This window comes from Callithrix jacchus, chromosome 11 (genome assembly GCF_049354715.1).
Source record: "Callithrix jacchus isolate 240 chromosome 11, calJac240_pri, whole genome shotgun sequence".
Taxonomy (NCBI): domain Eukaryota; kingdom Metazoa; phylum Chordata; class Mammalia; order Primates; family Cebidae; genus Callithrix; species Callithrix jacchus.
Genome location: NC_133512.1, coordinates 29,915,759 through 29,930,788, shown reverse-complemented (window position 1 = coordinate 29,930,788; position 15,030 = coordinate 29,915,759). Strand labels below are relative to the sequence as shown.

Here is a 15,030-nt window from a genome sequence, read left to right as displayed (position 1 = left end):
CCCTGGCCATTCGGGGGCTCCCCGCCCGGGCAGGAGTTTCCGCGCGCCCGGCACCTCCGCCCACCCCCGGGCCATTTACCGATGTGGTTGTCCTCGATGTGCTCGATGAGGTCGGCCAGGGTGGGGAAGTGGAGTCCGCAGCCCCCGAATCGGCAGGTATTGGAGAAGAAGGAGGCGGCGGCGATGCCTGTCATGGTGCTACATCGAGAGCCCCCCTGGTGTCGGCTCTGTGAGCGCCGGGCGGGCGAGTGAGGGAGGGAGGCCGGGTGGGGTGAGGAGAGGAGGGGCTGGGGGAGGGGGAGAGAGGCGGGGTGAGGGGAGCGGCGAGGACGGGACGGAGGGAGAGGGGGCGCGAGAGATGGAAGGAGAGCGAGGAGCCACCGGGAGGCAGAGGGGAGGAGGCGGTGGCTGCGGCGGCGGCGTCGGGAGCGGCTGGGGGAGGGTGGGGGCGGGTGTTGGGGGGAGGCCGCCGCAGCTGGGAGGAGGGACCAGGGCGCGAGGCTACAGCTGTGCGGCCCCAACCTCCGCGCTAGGACCCAGGCCTCACCTGCGAGCCCTGCCACCAACTTTATCTCTCAAGGCCTGCCCTTTACGGCTTGCCATCCGTGCCATCTGTTTGGATCCTCCTTGGTTATGTATATGACGTTCTTAATATGTACACATCGATTAATTACACCTACCTCCCTGCGAGGAGAACTCGGAGAGTTACCCTGGCCCCTCTTGGGGACCTTTTTTTGTACTCAGCCACCTGTCTAGGTGTGACACATTCACAGGGGACCCAGGAAAGGTAATTGTGTGCACCTTCTTCTTTAAACCTTCTTTTAAAAAAGTCTATATTCTCCGGAGGTTTGTACTAACTAATTGATTTTAATGAAGCTTCCCTCTAGGCCAGAAGAAAATCTTAGCTTTATTTAAATTTCAAAATAGAGTGCCTGGTTGTCAAGTGCATTTGCCTGTGTTTTACATATGTACCACGGTTTTTATACTCCCTGCTCCTTTTGGGAAAACGTAAACTAAAATAATTTCATCACCTCAAATCACAGCACCCCACTGTACCCACTCCACCATCTCAGGTCTGGTAATTAACCCATGTACATTTCAGCACAGCAGAAAGGACTGTGCATTGGTTAAGGGCAGGAGTAGAAACAAGGTCAAGGGACATAGTGACTCTTCATTTAAAAAGGAAGCAATTTCATCCTGTGAGCATTTAAACCACAATGTTGACCAGGTAAGCACATAAGTTGAATTTAGTAGCTTCCCTGAAAACCAGCATTTTGCTGAGAATCAATTACTTTCTTGTCCCCACCCCCTACTCCAGTTGCAGTCATATTTCTGCTGTAAAGTATGTGTTTTCCAGTAACACTTTTCCTGGTTCCTCAGAAACATTACACATTATCTGCAGTTTCTGACCCAGCAGTACACTTTTTATTAATATTAATATATGCATACTGAATTTAGCATTTTTCCGTATGGCAAATTTCACTAACCCTCTGATTCAGATACATGGAGAAATAGTTTTCCTCCCTCCATAAACTCTGCATCTCTATCTACTGTTGTTTCTAATAATGGGATTGTCTGCTTTTGGTGCAAGTGCTTAGAGTAAAGGCACATGTAGTGTGTCTGTTGTTACAGGAAGTTTTATGATCTGATCATCACTGGTGGCATTTTCTCTTGCTCATCTCTTCTGTCTTACAGCTTACAAGGTGACAAACTTGCTGAGATGAGGTTCGGCTAGGGTGGGACTGGGGCAGCTGTGTCTTGAAGTTGGGTTTGGTGCCAAGAATGGTTTCGTGGGTCCAGTTGAGGGTGGGGGCAGGGCCCTGGTGGGCCTGATAATGAGCCAGGGACCCAGTTGGCAGGAGACTGGGGCCAAGGCCAGACAAGGGTCTAAAGAGCAGGAGTTAGAATTCTAGATCTTGAATTAGAATTTTGGCAGCTGTGGAGTACATTCAGCTGCCCGATCTGGGAAGGCCTTCAACTGAGAGCAGGCAGAATATCTGGCAGACACACACCACGCCGAATGACATGGAAATGCAAAACAAAAACTTCAGCCAAAAATGGTGCCAAAACAGCCACCCTTAGAGATGAGTGTTAGGCACCCCCATTGTGCAGCATCTGGGGAGCCCCAAAAGCTTTGAAGAAGTAGCAACTCTGTCCTCTGGAGGGAAAGTTGTCTATGGGGAATTATTAACTCCCAAAAGAGTGTGGAGTGGTGGTTCAGGCAAGAGAGCTCAGAGATGGAAAGTGCCAGAAATATGTAGGTGAAAGATGAAGGAAGTAATGCATGGCTCTCCACTACCTTCTGTCAGTTTCAGTATTCCTAAAATAAAACCTTGCTGGGCCAAATTGAAAAATTAGATTTTTTTAAAAAAATGAAATGAGCCAAAATAACTTCCAAGATGAATCAAGATTTTGATTTTTAAGACAAAATTATTTTCTCTACCTTGGATAATTATTAATATTTTATAAGGAATCAGTTTGTTTTGCCTGAAAATAATCTGCCCTACTACTTCATATGACTGAAGCGTTATTTATGTGACATTCTGCTCATGCTACTTTTTAAAAATCTGTACACTCTAGGCATTTCTGTTCTTTAAGTAAAATACATGATTATGATATTTTAGATCAGGAAGATACTCTGGCTGTCAGAACCATTGGTTTTGGAGATGTGGTAAACTGAGGCCAGGGACATCAAGCAAGTTCTCCCAGGGGCACACAGTGTTTTTCTCTGTACTCATGGTGCATTTAGAAGGCATTGATAGACAATAGAAGGACAAAGCTATAGTACTGCATACAAACTTTTTAAAAATCGCTTTATAATAGCATGCTTACCTTTCTATATTTACATTTTTAAAATGTTTGTTTCAATATCTCTTTAAAGTCAACATCTAAGCTACAAAAATATATAAAACACACAATTCAACTTACTACATCTGAGAGAGAAGGTGATGACTGATATACCTCTGTACTTGTAAAAAACGTTTACCTGTCTGATTTGCAAAATGAAAATATTTGAAAGAAGGGGGGACAGTGAGGGAACTGAGAAGTCAGAACGATATGACAGTGGCTGTAGACAAGAAGCATTTTCTTAGTTCAAGAGCCTTTTATTGAAAACCGTGTGCCTCTTCCCAGAGCCCAGTGCCTCCCAATGTGAAGGCACAAAGTATGGATGTGCAGTGGCCCCATTGTATGGTACTTAGTATTACAAATGGTTTGAGATCCCATAGCAGTGTCCCCAAATCCAGCATGTCCAGTACCCCTTGAGATGGGATGGCTGCCAGAAGGTGTGAATCCACTGGTCTAACGGAGCCAACTGAAGACACTGAAGGATCCTGCTTCACACAGCTGTCTATCCTCCACATACAGGAACTGGTTTATTTTGGCATACACTGATAATCAAAACCGAGCACTTCCCGTGTCCTATGTGGACATCTGTTCACGATGCAAGAGGATCTATATGAACATTAGATTCTGTCTTGGATCTAACTCTATACTGCCTTCATCTCTAGCTTTCTCTGGATTTTTAGATTGTTTTCCAGGTCCCTCTTGAGGTGATTTTCAGGTTTACTAGATGTTACTTTTATTGCCACCACTGTGTCGATTGAGCAGATCAAGAACCTTGGTCTTTAGCTCATGCAAATCTGTGGACGTTTACAATGTCTGATGTTCCCCAGCTCTTGAATACTAAGGCTGCCACTTCCACCAACAGTGACCTTGGCCAAATGGGATGCTTTCTTTAGGCCTCATCTTCTTCTAAGGAGGATGATGTCTATTCCAGATTTTCTTTTTTAATATTTATGCAAGCAAGTTCTCTGTATTGATTTTATTCCAGCTCAGAAATGAATCAGCTTTATCTGGTCTCTGGTGATTAATTCTCATTTTCTCCCCCAGTCTCATTTTGCCTAGGATTAAGAGCTGGCCTTAGAATAAGTAACGGGGGAATTCTTGTTAGTTGCCGCCAATGACCACTCTTCATGAGTGTTAGCCCCTAGGTTTCCATCTAGCTACTTATTTCTGCCTACTGACTGTATATAGTTACGGTGTTTATTTCTAGTTCCTTGCAGGACTTTTCCAGAACTAACGTAGGAAAACACCCATCCAATCTCTGCAGTTCTAATTGCGCATCCTAGGTCCATTCCCCTACGTTATATGCCACACTGCTACCCAGATTGTAACTCCAAGCCTAAATCTGATGGGAGCCACTGCTGCTCAGGCCAGCCCAACCTGAGATTTAGAATAATGTTAACAAAACCAGCTAAGAAATCAATATTTCATTTTTTCCTTTAACCTATCTTGATTTAACATCTATGCAAGGTTCCTGTTACACAACTCCAGAAGGCTCTATTTATAAAGGCAACTGCATAAACAGGGGACCCTGGGATCTGTGCAGCCTTGCAGTCCTGTTCCACCGTGCAAGATATGAGGGATACAATTTGAATAAGACAAGAACAGTCTCTCCTCACATGGGGGAGCACTAGGTGCTTTGCAAAGTCCTTCTCGATCTCTTCTAAGGGCCTGCTAGGGGTGGCGTGGTAGGACTCCGTGTACTACCCCCTCAGCTGCTCTAGTATCTACTATTTCCCTCCTTTCCAGCTTTGGCTCACTCAGATGATAACTTTGGTTGCTGTTGACTGTAATGGAGCCACTAAGATAACTAATGCTTGTAAAAGACTGCACAGGCTTTTTTGCCCAAAGATGTGTTTTTAGGTGTTACTAATTCTCACTCAGCAATGCACAGTCTTGAGGATTTCTGTAACTTCAAAGGCTACTAGCACATTTTTTTGCTGTAGCTTTTTGAGGTCTTACCACCTCACATCATTGCAATCCATTTCCTCTAGGACTCCGACAAGTATCAGTGGAAACTGAACTAGAAGATAAAGTTGGGAATACTGCTTTGTGATCTCATCTCCCCTGCTAGAATGTCTTAGCAGTAATTTCACTACCAGAATAAGCTTCCTGCTCTTCAGGGACCATAATTGATCCCTGCAGAAGCCTCCCAGCCTTACCTCCTGCAGTTTCCCCAAACCATTTTAGTTTTCTTTCTTCTTCTTTTATTATTGTTATTTTTTTTTGAGATAAGATCTCACTCTGTTGCCCAGGCTGGAGTACAGTGGCACGATTATGGCTTATGACAGCCTTGACCTCTTGGAGTGAAGTGATCCTCCCACTTCAGCTTCCTGAATAGCTGGGATTACAGGCACACACCACATGCTCAGCTAATTTTCTGTATTTTTTGTAGAGATGGGGTTTCGCCATTTACCCAGGCTGGTCTCGAACTCCTGGGCTCAAGTGATCCACTCACCTCAGCCTCCCGAAGTGCTGGGATTACAGATGTGAGCCCCTGCTTGCTGCCATTTTCGTTTTCAAAATGCACTGACTTGTTCACACAAAGTCCATCTTGCCTTTCTTTGCAAATGTTGTGTAGCCTGCCTGAAACATTCTTTTTCCCTCTTTCCCCAAATACACTGCAGCAACTCAGCATGTCATCTCCTCCAGGAAGCCTTCCTTATAACCTCCTCCTCTTCCTTCCCTGCTGAGCTGGATGCCCATCATCTGTGTTCTAGCCAAATTCCTTCTGCATCAGATTCTGACTACTGGCTTCCTGGTCTCCCATCTCCTATATACCAGTAGTTCTCAAACTTTTTGATCTAGAATCCCATCAACAAGAAAACTTGAACCTTGATCTCATATTCACATTTATTTATAAATTACATACAGGTGCTACTTTTCAAATATAGTATGTATATTATAGGCTGTACACAGTGACTCACACCTGTAACCCCAACACTTTGGGAGGCTGAGGTGGGAGGACATTTGAAGCTAAGGGTTTGAAACCAGCCTGGTCAATATAACAAGACCCTATGTCTGCAGTAAATTTAAAAATTAGCTGGATGTGGTGGTACACACCTGTAGTCCTGGCTGTTCAAGAGGCTGAGGCAGGATGAATAACTTGAGCCCCAAGAGTTCAAGGTTACACTGAGCTATGATCACACCACTGCACTCCAGCCTGCGCTACAGAGTGAGATTCTATCTCTGTTATCTCTAAAACAAACCGAAACCAAAACCAAATGTAGTATGTATATTATGAAGCAAATCAAACTCTTTTTTTTAAACGTAGGAATAGAAGACCTAGTATCTTCATACCATACTGCAGAGTATTGCCTGGCCCACATCCTGGAGTGAATGCATTCCTCCTTGGAGGCCTGTGCACTTGATGGGAGTCTCCTTGAGAAAAGAAACTGTCTTTCATTGTGCCTGCACTTTTCAATAAAAGTTATATGGGAGTATAGCTCAGCACTGTGATAAAGCAGTATGCTAAGATTTCAGTTTTCAGTGTTAAAGCAATTTCTATTTGTTACTTTTCTCTTATTTGCAGCATCAAGGCAAGATAGTCTTCAGTCTCTTAGCTTGGATAGATTACAAGTCATTCCTTCCCACGATGGTGAACCCACCCTTGGCAAGACCTCTTTCTAAGGTCTAGTGCAGTGACTGTGCGGAGCCCATAACAGGCACTTACAAAATGTTTGTCTCATTTATTTTGATGGTGCTCATTTCCTAGTCTCTGCTGACGCAAAGCCATTCAACTAAACAGAGATAAGCAGGGAGCCATTCAGCCATGACATGAGATTTGACAGTAGCTCTCCTTTTGTAGACTGACTAGGATAGCTTTCCCTTTCACAGATGTTCAAATTCATTATGATGATTATTTAAATAACTATTAACCACATTCATTGAGTGCTTACCATTGGACTTGATGCCTTAACACAGAGCAGTTCGTAAATCCAATGAGGTAGACAAATGCTGTTATGCCCAAACTGTGAATGGGAAAAAACATGACCCTGGGAATTAAGGTCACTTGCTAAGGTCCTTAAAGCTAGTAAGTATTGGACCTAGGATTTGAACTCAACTCTGTCTGACTCCAGAGTCCTGGCACCTGACATTCTATCCATACTTGAATTTGTAGATTATAGAACATTTTTGTTCTCTCCCCTTGAATCTAGGGGCAAGCCCATGCTCACATAAATCACAGACACTGAGCTAGAGGGGCAGAAGCATCCTACTCTGCCAAATGCACTTAGGTGAGGATACTGAGGATCATGATGGGGAATTGATGATGGAGATGTCATGGGGCCTCCAGCAGGAACCAAAGCTCTTGGCTTGTCTTTTCCCCTCTCCTCTATTGGGAGATCCTCTCATTGCTGTTACCAAGCTTGTTTCTGGTCTTCAATACCGTATTTGAAAACGAAACTTTAGAGAGATGTCAGACTTTTTAGCCGGGCACGGTGGCTCACGCCTGTAATCCTAGCACTTTGGGAGGTTGTGATGGGTGGATCACCGGAGGTCAGGAGTTCAAGACTAGCCTGGCCATCATGGTGAAACCACATCTTTAAAAAAAAAAAAAAAAAAAAAAAGAGAGATGTCAGACTTTTTACCCTTTTGTTGCTCTTCACACTGTTCCTGATAACCTCCACACTATGCCTTCCTGCTGGTGATTCTGGGGTGGAGCAGGGAACACAGGCATCACCTGTCATGAGGAAAGGTGTCCCTTTTGCTTTTGTCATGCTCTTTGTCTCCTGTTTTGTAAGGACTTAACTCATGTTGCCTTTCAGCCAATTGTTTGGCATAATGATACTTTCTGTTACAATTTTAGTTCCCAGAGTCACAGAACAAACAGTCCCACTAAACACCATCTCAGAGGGCTCTGCAGCTCAATTCCTTCTTTTCCAGATCTGGACCAATGTGGAGACTACTTTTGCCTTTCAGAAAATGGAATCAGATTCCAGTCATTTTTCTAGGAAATGACTTCCCCTGGGTTTTATAACTTAATTTACCTTTCTGTAATTTTCATCCCATTATGTGTTTGCCAAGATAAATGATCCTTTCTTCCCTGTATTGCCATATATATATATAAGCCACCACGCCGGGCCATATATATATATATATATAATGACTTTTCTTATTTCAAGGCCTCAAACTCAGAAGCCTTAGGGTCAGACAGGGGATGCAATGAGAGAAGAGGTGTGTGAATGCACCTTTGTATTGTGTGATTGATGGGGCAATGGAGACCCGGAGAGAACTGTTCTCTTAAAACACTGGAAAGCAAACAGATTCCACCTGCAGCCCACAGTTGGCCCATGAAGCTTCCAGTTTGCAACCTTTATTTTTCCTTCCATGACACAATGCAAAAATTAGATTACTCTTATTGCCGCAACAGCCCAAGAATATCTGGATTAATTATTTCTCATCACTGTGAGATTAGATGTAATCTAATTCTTGTTGGAAATAATTCAAGGAGGATTCTTTCCACATTAAACAGATCTTGAAGATAATATCTGAGCTGCCTAGGTAAATGGTCATATCAGAGGAAATAAATAGTTGATAAGGACTGTCTTCCTGGTTGTTAACACTTCTTGGTTCTCAACATCTTTCCATATTCCCCAGTGCAGATCAAAGTCATGAGAAAATTTTCAACAAGCTCAGTGTGTAAGTACTCTAAATTTATGAAAAGCATCTGCTATAAAAGATAATTTTTTATAGCATCTGACCAGCCTTTTTTTTTTTTTTTTTTTTTGAGATGGAGTCTCGCTCTGTCACCAGGCTGGAGTGCAGTGGTATGATACTGGCTCACCGCAACCTCCACCTTGCAGGTTCCAGCAATTCTCCTGCCTCAGCCTCCCAAGTAGCTGGGATTACAGGTGCACACCACCACACCCAGCTAATTTTCATATTTTTAGTAGAGACAGGTTTCACCATATTGGCCAAGATGGTCTCAATCTCTTGACCTTGTGATCCACCTGCCTTGGCCTCCCTAAGTGCTGGGATTACAGGCGTGAGCCACCACGCCGGGCCGCACCTGACCAATCTTTATCTATAAAATCATAAACAAAACCCTTCAGTTGGTAGGTTTGGGCTGCCCAGTCTTTGAGTATCCCCTCTCTTATGTCTGCAGCTCAAAGTCACATCGCTTGCAAGATATTCTCTTTAAAAATGTAAATAGTAATCAAACATTTTAGATCACAGTCTTCAGGGTTAGAGCCAACTCATGATTCCAGTTTCTTTCTCTGTCTTTCACCATTCCCATTCTCACTTTCCTCTTCCCCAATCCAGTGTTCCTCCCCTGCTGCCTTTCCCTGCCTGTCCCCACCCCCTGAAAATATGATGCCTTTTCAGGATTGATTCTTGAATGGGGCCTAGGCATGGAGAGTGTTGGGTATTGTGTTTGAGAAAATTGTAGCAGAGAAGAGAAGTCAAGAAAGAAACAGGAAAAAAGAAATTGGGCAAGGAAACAAACAAAGGGCAGAAGCAAAGGTTGAGAGTATCTTTTTCTGTCTTCTCTCTCCTGTGTACCACAGTCCTGCAGCAGAGGAATCCTCCCTTCAGATAATCCCTACTTGGTCTCTTATTCTTCTGAACCATAATCTCATTTGCATCTTATCTTCTTATTCTATACCCTGGTCCAAAAGGCTGATTAGAGGAAAGGTCTTCACAAAAGTTCAGCATTGAAAGACCTAGATCCTAATGCCAACTTTTTTTTTTCACTTATAGATCATTAACCTTGGGGAAGTCACTCAATCTCTCTGAGACTTCCTTTACCTACAAACTGGATCTAACAGTACAGATTCTACCCAGCTTCCGGTAATGAAATGAAATGCTGCATGTGAAAACACACTGGAAACTATAAAATGCTAATCAAAGATGAGTTACGATTGTTATCTCTGAATCCAGTGCTACAAATGCTATGGCATGTGGTCATCTAACCAAATTTCTTAGATTATTTGGAGAAGCGGGTGGGTGTTACAGTCCGATACAGCAATGAGGTAGAACTTTAAGTTATAGGAAGGAAACTTTAAATTGCCAACCATTGCTATTTCAGAGACATCATGAGGATGTGAAATCACTTTGGAGCATACCTACTTTATTTTGAGATGAGTCATTTGAATGGATCCTTTTTAGTGTTGTAGACATAGTGGGGTACTTACTATTCTGGGGGGAGTGCAACAGGTATTATTTTAGTTTTGGTTTTGGTTTTGGTTTGCTTGACTAGGGCTTGCAGCTTCAGCACTGCAGGCAGCTGGAATCTTGCTGCCAAAATGATTGGTTTGGGAAGTGGGCATATGACCAGAAAGTCCCAGCACAATTAAGTTCAGTGCTTTTATCCACTGGTTATCTGGATAGAAATCCAGATAAGCCTCTGCCTGGTCTCTTATCATTTGAGAAGGAAGCACTTAGCCCAGTTGATTCTGGAAAACATCTTAAGACCAGGAGGGTCTTCTGCCTGAGGACAAAGCCAATTTAGCAGAATGTGGAATTAAGAGATCTTTGAGAAACTAAACTGGAATTCTGATAGAACTGTGCCTGAAGCCCACATTGGTCTTTGCTGTTACATGATCCAGTGATTCATCTTTATTGTATAAACCAGTTTGTGTTGGGCTTTAGAGTGCTAGATAGTGACAGTGAAGTCATCGTCCTATGTGGTGTAGAGCTCGAAGGTTTCTGGACAAGGGGTGGGAAAGTTTACATAGTGTTCAGGGAGCTTACTGAGAGGAAGCTTCCCATCTCCTAATCTTTCTTGCTGTGGTTCACAGCAGTGAACGTGCCTCTGATGGGCTAAGGTTAGACCACCTTTGACCAGCTGATGGAGCGAACACTGCAGGCCCGAGACCTGAGCTATCACAGCGGAAGGGAGGCTGAAATGGGTCCTAGCATTAGAGTGGGGCTGAGGATGAAGCTGTGTCACTAAGTTGATGGCCATGAGTGTAGTCCGAGCCTATGTTCATTTTTCATAGATTCTGCCAAACCATTTTCCAGAGTCAGCTTAGCAATTTACATACGCGCCATCAGTGGTTCAGAGTTCCCAGAGCCTTTTACTTTTACGTTGTCTACAGGCTAAATACATTTCAATTCTCTTAATTAAGACTTTTTTTTTAATGCAAGTGTAATGCAAATGCCTGAGTACCTGCTGGCTCTAACCTATTCTCCATGAAATAGGAATATCTTAGCACCTCCATCAAACAAAATTTTCCTTCCTGATATAGCAGTCATGTGGGGAGAGGGAAGGGTAAGGAGTGTATGTGTGTGTGGGAGGCAGATGGTGAAGGTGTGGGTAATGGTAAGGAAGGTTATTTTCTGCACAAGTAGCAGCCAGTCAAAAACATTTTATTACACTTAGGTTGATTCCAGATCTTGGGTATTGCAAATAGTGCTGCAATAAACGTGAGAGAGCACATATCTCTTTGACATGCTGATTTCATTTCCTTTGAATATATATCCAGTAGTGAGATTGCTAGATCATATGGTAGTTCTATTTTGAATTTTTTGAGGAACCTCCATACTGTTTTTCGTAATGGCTGTACTAATTTGCATTTCCACCAACAGTGTGTAAGAGTTCCCCTTCACATGTTTGCCAGCATTTGTTATTTTCTCTTTTTGCTAATAGCCATTCTAATTGGGGTAAAGTTATATCTCACTGTGGTCTGATTTGCATTTCCCCAATGATTACTCATGTTGAGCATTTTTCATAAGTATCATCAAGGAATGAAGGAGTAAAGAAAGTATGTTATTTTTACTGCTATCATCTGAGGAAAGAAAGAAAGAGACAGAGCAGAGAGAGAGAATGTGTTATTTATAAACAATGGAATACTATTCAGCTATAAGGAAGGAATGAAATCTTGTCATTTGCAGCAACATGGATGAATCCAGAAGACATTATGCTAAGTGAAATAAGCCAGGCACAGAAAGGCAAATATGTCATGATCTCACTCAGGTGCACCTTAAAGAAGTTGAGCTCACAGATGCAGAGGCTGGGGAGGAGAAAGGGGAGGGTGAGAAGGGGAAAGACTGGTCAGTGGGTACAAAGTTATAGTGAGATAGGAGGAATAAGTTCTGGCATTCTATTACACAGTGATTCTGGCTAACATATTATATTGTATGTCTCAACACAACTAGAGGAAAGGATTTTGAATGTTCTCACTACAAAGAAAGGATAAATCCATGAGGTGATGGGTATGCTAAATACTTTGATTTGATTTTTACACAATATTTACATGTATCAAAATATCACACTGTACCCCATCGATGTGTACAATCGTGTGTCAGTTATAAACAAAACAACTTTCCATATGTTAAATTATTCAATATATGTTGATGAAACAAGCAGTAATGTTTAGTATTATTTCCGCTACTGCTGGTTAATTTTTTATTAATTTTTGCTTGAAATAATTCCTCGGTTATCTAAAAAATTCATCCTTTTGGACTTAGGTAACTAGTGACACCAGCTTGTTAAGCATGAAAGATTTACTTGAAGACGGCGGAGAGAGTTGATATAAACTTAATTGACTTAATATTTTCATTTAAATATATATGTCTCCTAGAAAGCAAAACATGCAAACTGGCAAAACTATGCATGCTCACTCAAATAGTACCTACCATATTCCTATGTTGCCTTTCATGGGTTCCATTTTTGGAGTAGGGGCTGGCAGCCTCATGAATTGGATTCCATGTTTCCAGTGGCAATGTCTTTACTGTCTATTGGGTAGGCTTGTCATAAATGCTAGATTCGTGGGGTTATTATCAGTCAGTATTACCTGCTAGCCTTTGGGAACTAATGAACAGAGCTCAGGAATTTCTGAATTTTTCTGTGAACTTGTTCCTACCATGTTACAGTTGGCACTTTCAGCAATTCACATTTTCGTCCATTCAGAGATATCTTGTAGCAGAGACTTCTAGGTACCTAGCCAGTATCTATTTCCACCTTGCTCCTTAGTAACAGGGTGAGAATAAAACACATACTGACTCAACTGCTGGGCATTGTTTTCACTTGGCCCATCTTCCCTTCTGTTTCCAAGAGCACAGCGAGACAGCCGCAGCGACAGTAGCTGTCTTATGAATGTGAGAATGTGGACCACACTAGGACGATGAACTGGAACTGCCCTATCAGCCCTGCACTGCCTACTTCTGGAATTCTCATTCTGTGAGAGAATAATAAATTCCTATTGATTTAAACCACTGCTTCTCAGGTTTCTATTACTCATAGTTGAATGAAATTCTGGTATTCTAAATATTCATTCAATGTAATCCCCCATTTGATTTGTTCAGCATTTTACAATTGACTTGGAACAGAAGCCTGTACAACAGAAATGTATACAACTCACTGAGGCTCCCTGACCTGGGTCATGAAAGACTAAGCTTTAAAGGCTCTGCCAAGCCAAATTATCCACTGTGGAACCAGGGGCTGGGTGGCAGGGCAGGTCCTTCTACTCTAAGGTAGCATCTGGAAGTCCACAGGGTAGAATCAAAAGTTGAGGACTAAAGGTCATCTTAGCAGAGCTCCCTGCCTGTTGTCGTAGCAGGAAGGAGAGATCCATGACAATGTGTTGCAACAAATGTGAAACTTCCTCCTTCTTTTGCACTGGAGATTTGCAGGCCTGCCTGTTGAGTTAATCAAGCCCCCGAATCTCAGTGTCAAGATCTTTTGGATCTGTCATCAGCCCATAGGCACTTTCTCACTTACCTGCCTTTTTTACCTGCCCTCAGACTAGGGATAATTATCCATCCCTTTTCACCCACTTCAACACCATCACCAGTGGAAAGGTCACTGTGGTTGTGAAAGGAACAGCAAAAATGCTCACTGTGGCAGATATCACTCCCACTCCATTTCTATCTCCCACTCCATTTCCCCCTTTTCAAAATTTTTTTTCCCCAAATCATTATTTTATTTTATTGAGATAAGAGTTCCACTCTGTGGCCTAGGCTGGAGTGCAGTGGTGCAATCTCAGCTCACCACAGCCTCCACCTCCTTGGTTCAAGTGATTCTCGTGCCTCAGCCTCCTGAGTAGCTGGGATTATAGGAGTGTGCCACCATGCTTGGCTGATTTTTGTATTTTTAGTAGAGATGGGGTTTCATCATGTTGGCCAGGCTGGTCTTGAACTCCTGACCTTAGGTCGTCCACCCGCCTCGGCCTCCCAAAGTGCTGGGAATATAGACGTGAGCCACCATACCCGACCATATCATTTTATTAGTAAAAGAAAGTGTTTACCAAAAGAAAATGTAGGAACTAAAATAGGTCAACTGCGTTCTGAAACATTTTGTTAAGTACAGCTTCCCAAAAGCAATTTATAGATACAGAAAACTGAAGCAAGCTGAAGATTAAAGCGGGGGTGCGGGGAAACCAAAAAAGAAAGAAGAAATGAGTTTAAACCTAAGCAGGTCTGATCTACCTGCTTGGTAAGCGAATGAGACCATTTCCAAAATGAAGAACATTTTTTTTTTTTTGCTCTGCCAGTTATTAAATTAATAATCTGAGCTATATCCCTTAATACCAGAGTCATTTTAGTAATGGTGTAGCTTATAAACTTTTCACTCTCCTGTGGTTTCTTAAGCTGAGCTGGAGCCAACTTTTCAAAATACATTTAACTCAAAGCGCTGTTTGAGTGTGTTATAGACTTCCATGGGAACAAAGAGCAGGTGTTTCCCGAGACCACCATGCTAGTGGTGCTAATGAGGACTGAAGTTCATATTCTGTGTCCTGACTCCTACAATCTCCTCCTTCTCTTTCTTTTTTTTTCTTTTTTTTTTCTGGGACAGGGTCTTGCTCTGTCACCCAGTCTGGAGTGACATGGTGATCATGCATGGCTCACTGCAACCTCGACCTCCTCGAATGAAGTGATCTCCCACCTCAGCCACCTGAGTAGCTGCGACTACAAGCACAAGCCACCATACCCAGCTAATTTTTTGTAAACATGGGGTCTCACTATGTTGCTCAGGCTGAATCTCCTCCTGGTCCAAACAAGACAGGGAATTTCTGGGTGCCCTATACTGGCTTCCATGCCTGCAAGTGTCAATGTCTGTCCCTGGCAGCCCCACCTGGAGCATCCTGGGATTCTTGCATGTGTTATCATAATGTGGCTCCGCTTGGAGCCCTGCTCCAGAGCCACACTAAGACCACTGAGGCCTCCTCTACCCTGGGAACATGAGTGAAGAGTCCCAGCAGCACAGGACACATCAGGCTGCCCCTAGATCAGTCATCTCCA

The 15,030-nt window shown here is 43.0% G+C and overlaps 1 protein-coding gene across 1 annotated transcript in view; it reads right to left on the bottom strand.

The window, feature by feature from the left end:
• The window catches only part of JAZF1 (JAZF zinc finger 1), a 344,361-nt gene extending 343,958 nt beyond the window's left edge, over positions 1-403 (bottom strand). The window contains exon 1 of the mRNA XM_002751446.5: positions 80-403. Coding sequence (XP_002751492.1) covers positions 80-194 — 115 coding nt within the window. The 5' untranslated portion in view covers positions 195-403. The remainder of the gene's footprint in view (positions 1-79) is intronic.
• Positions 404-15,030: the final 14,627 nt, after the last annotated feature.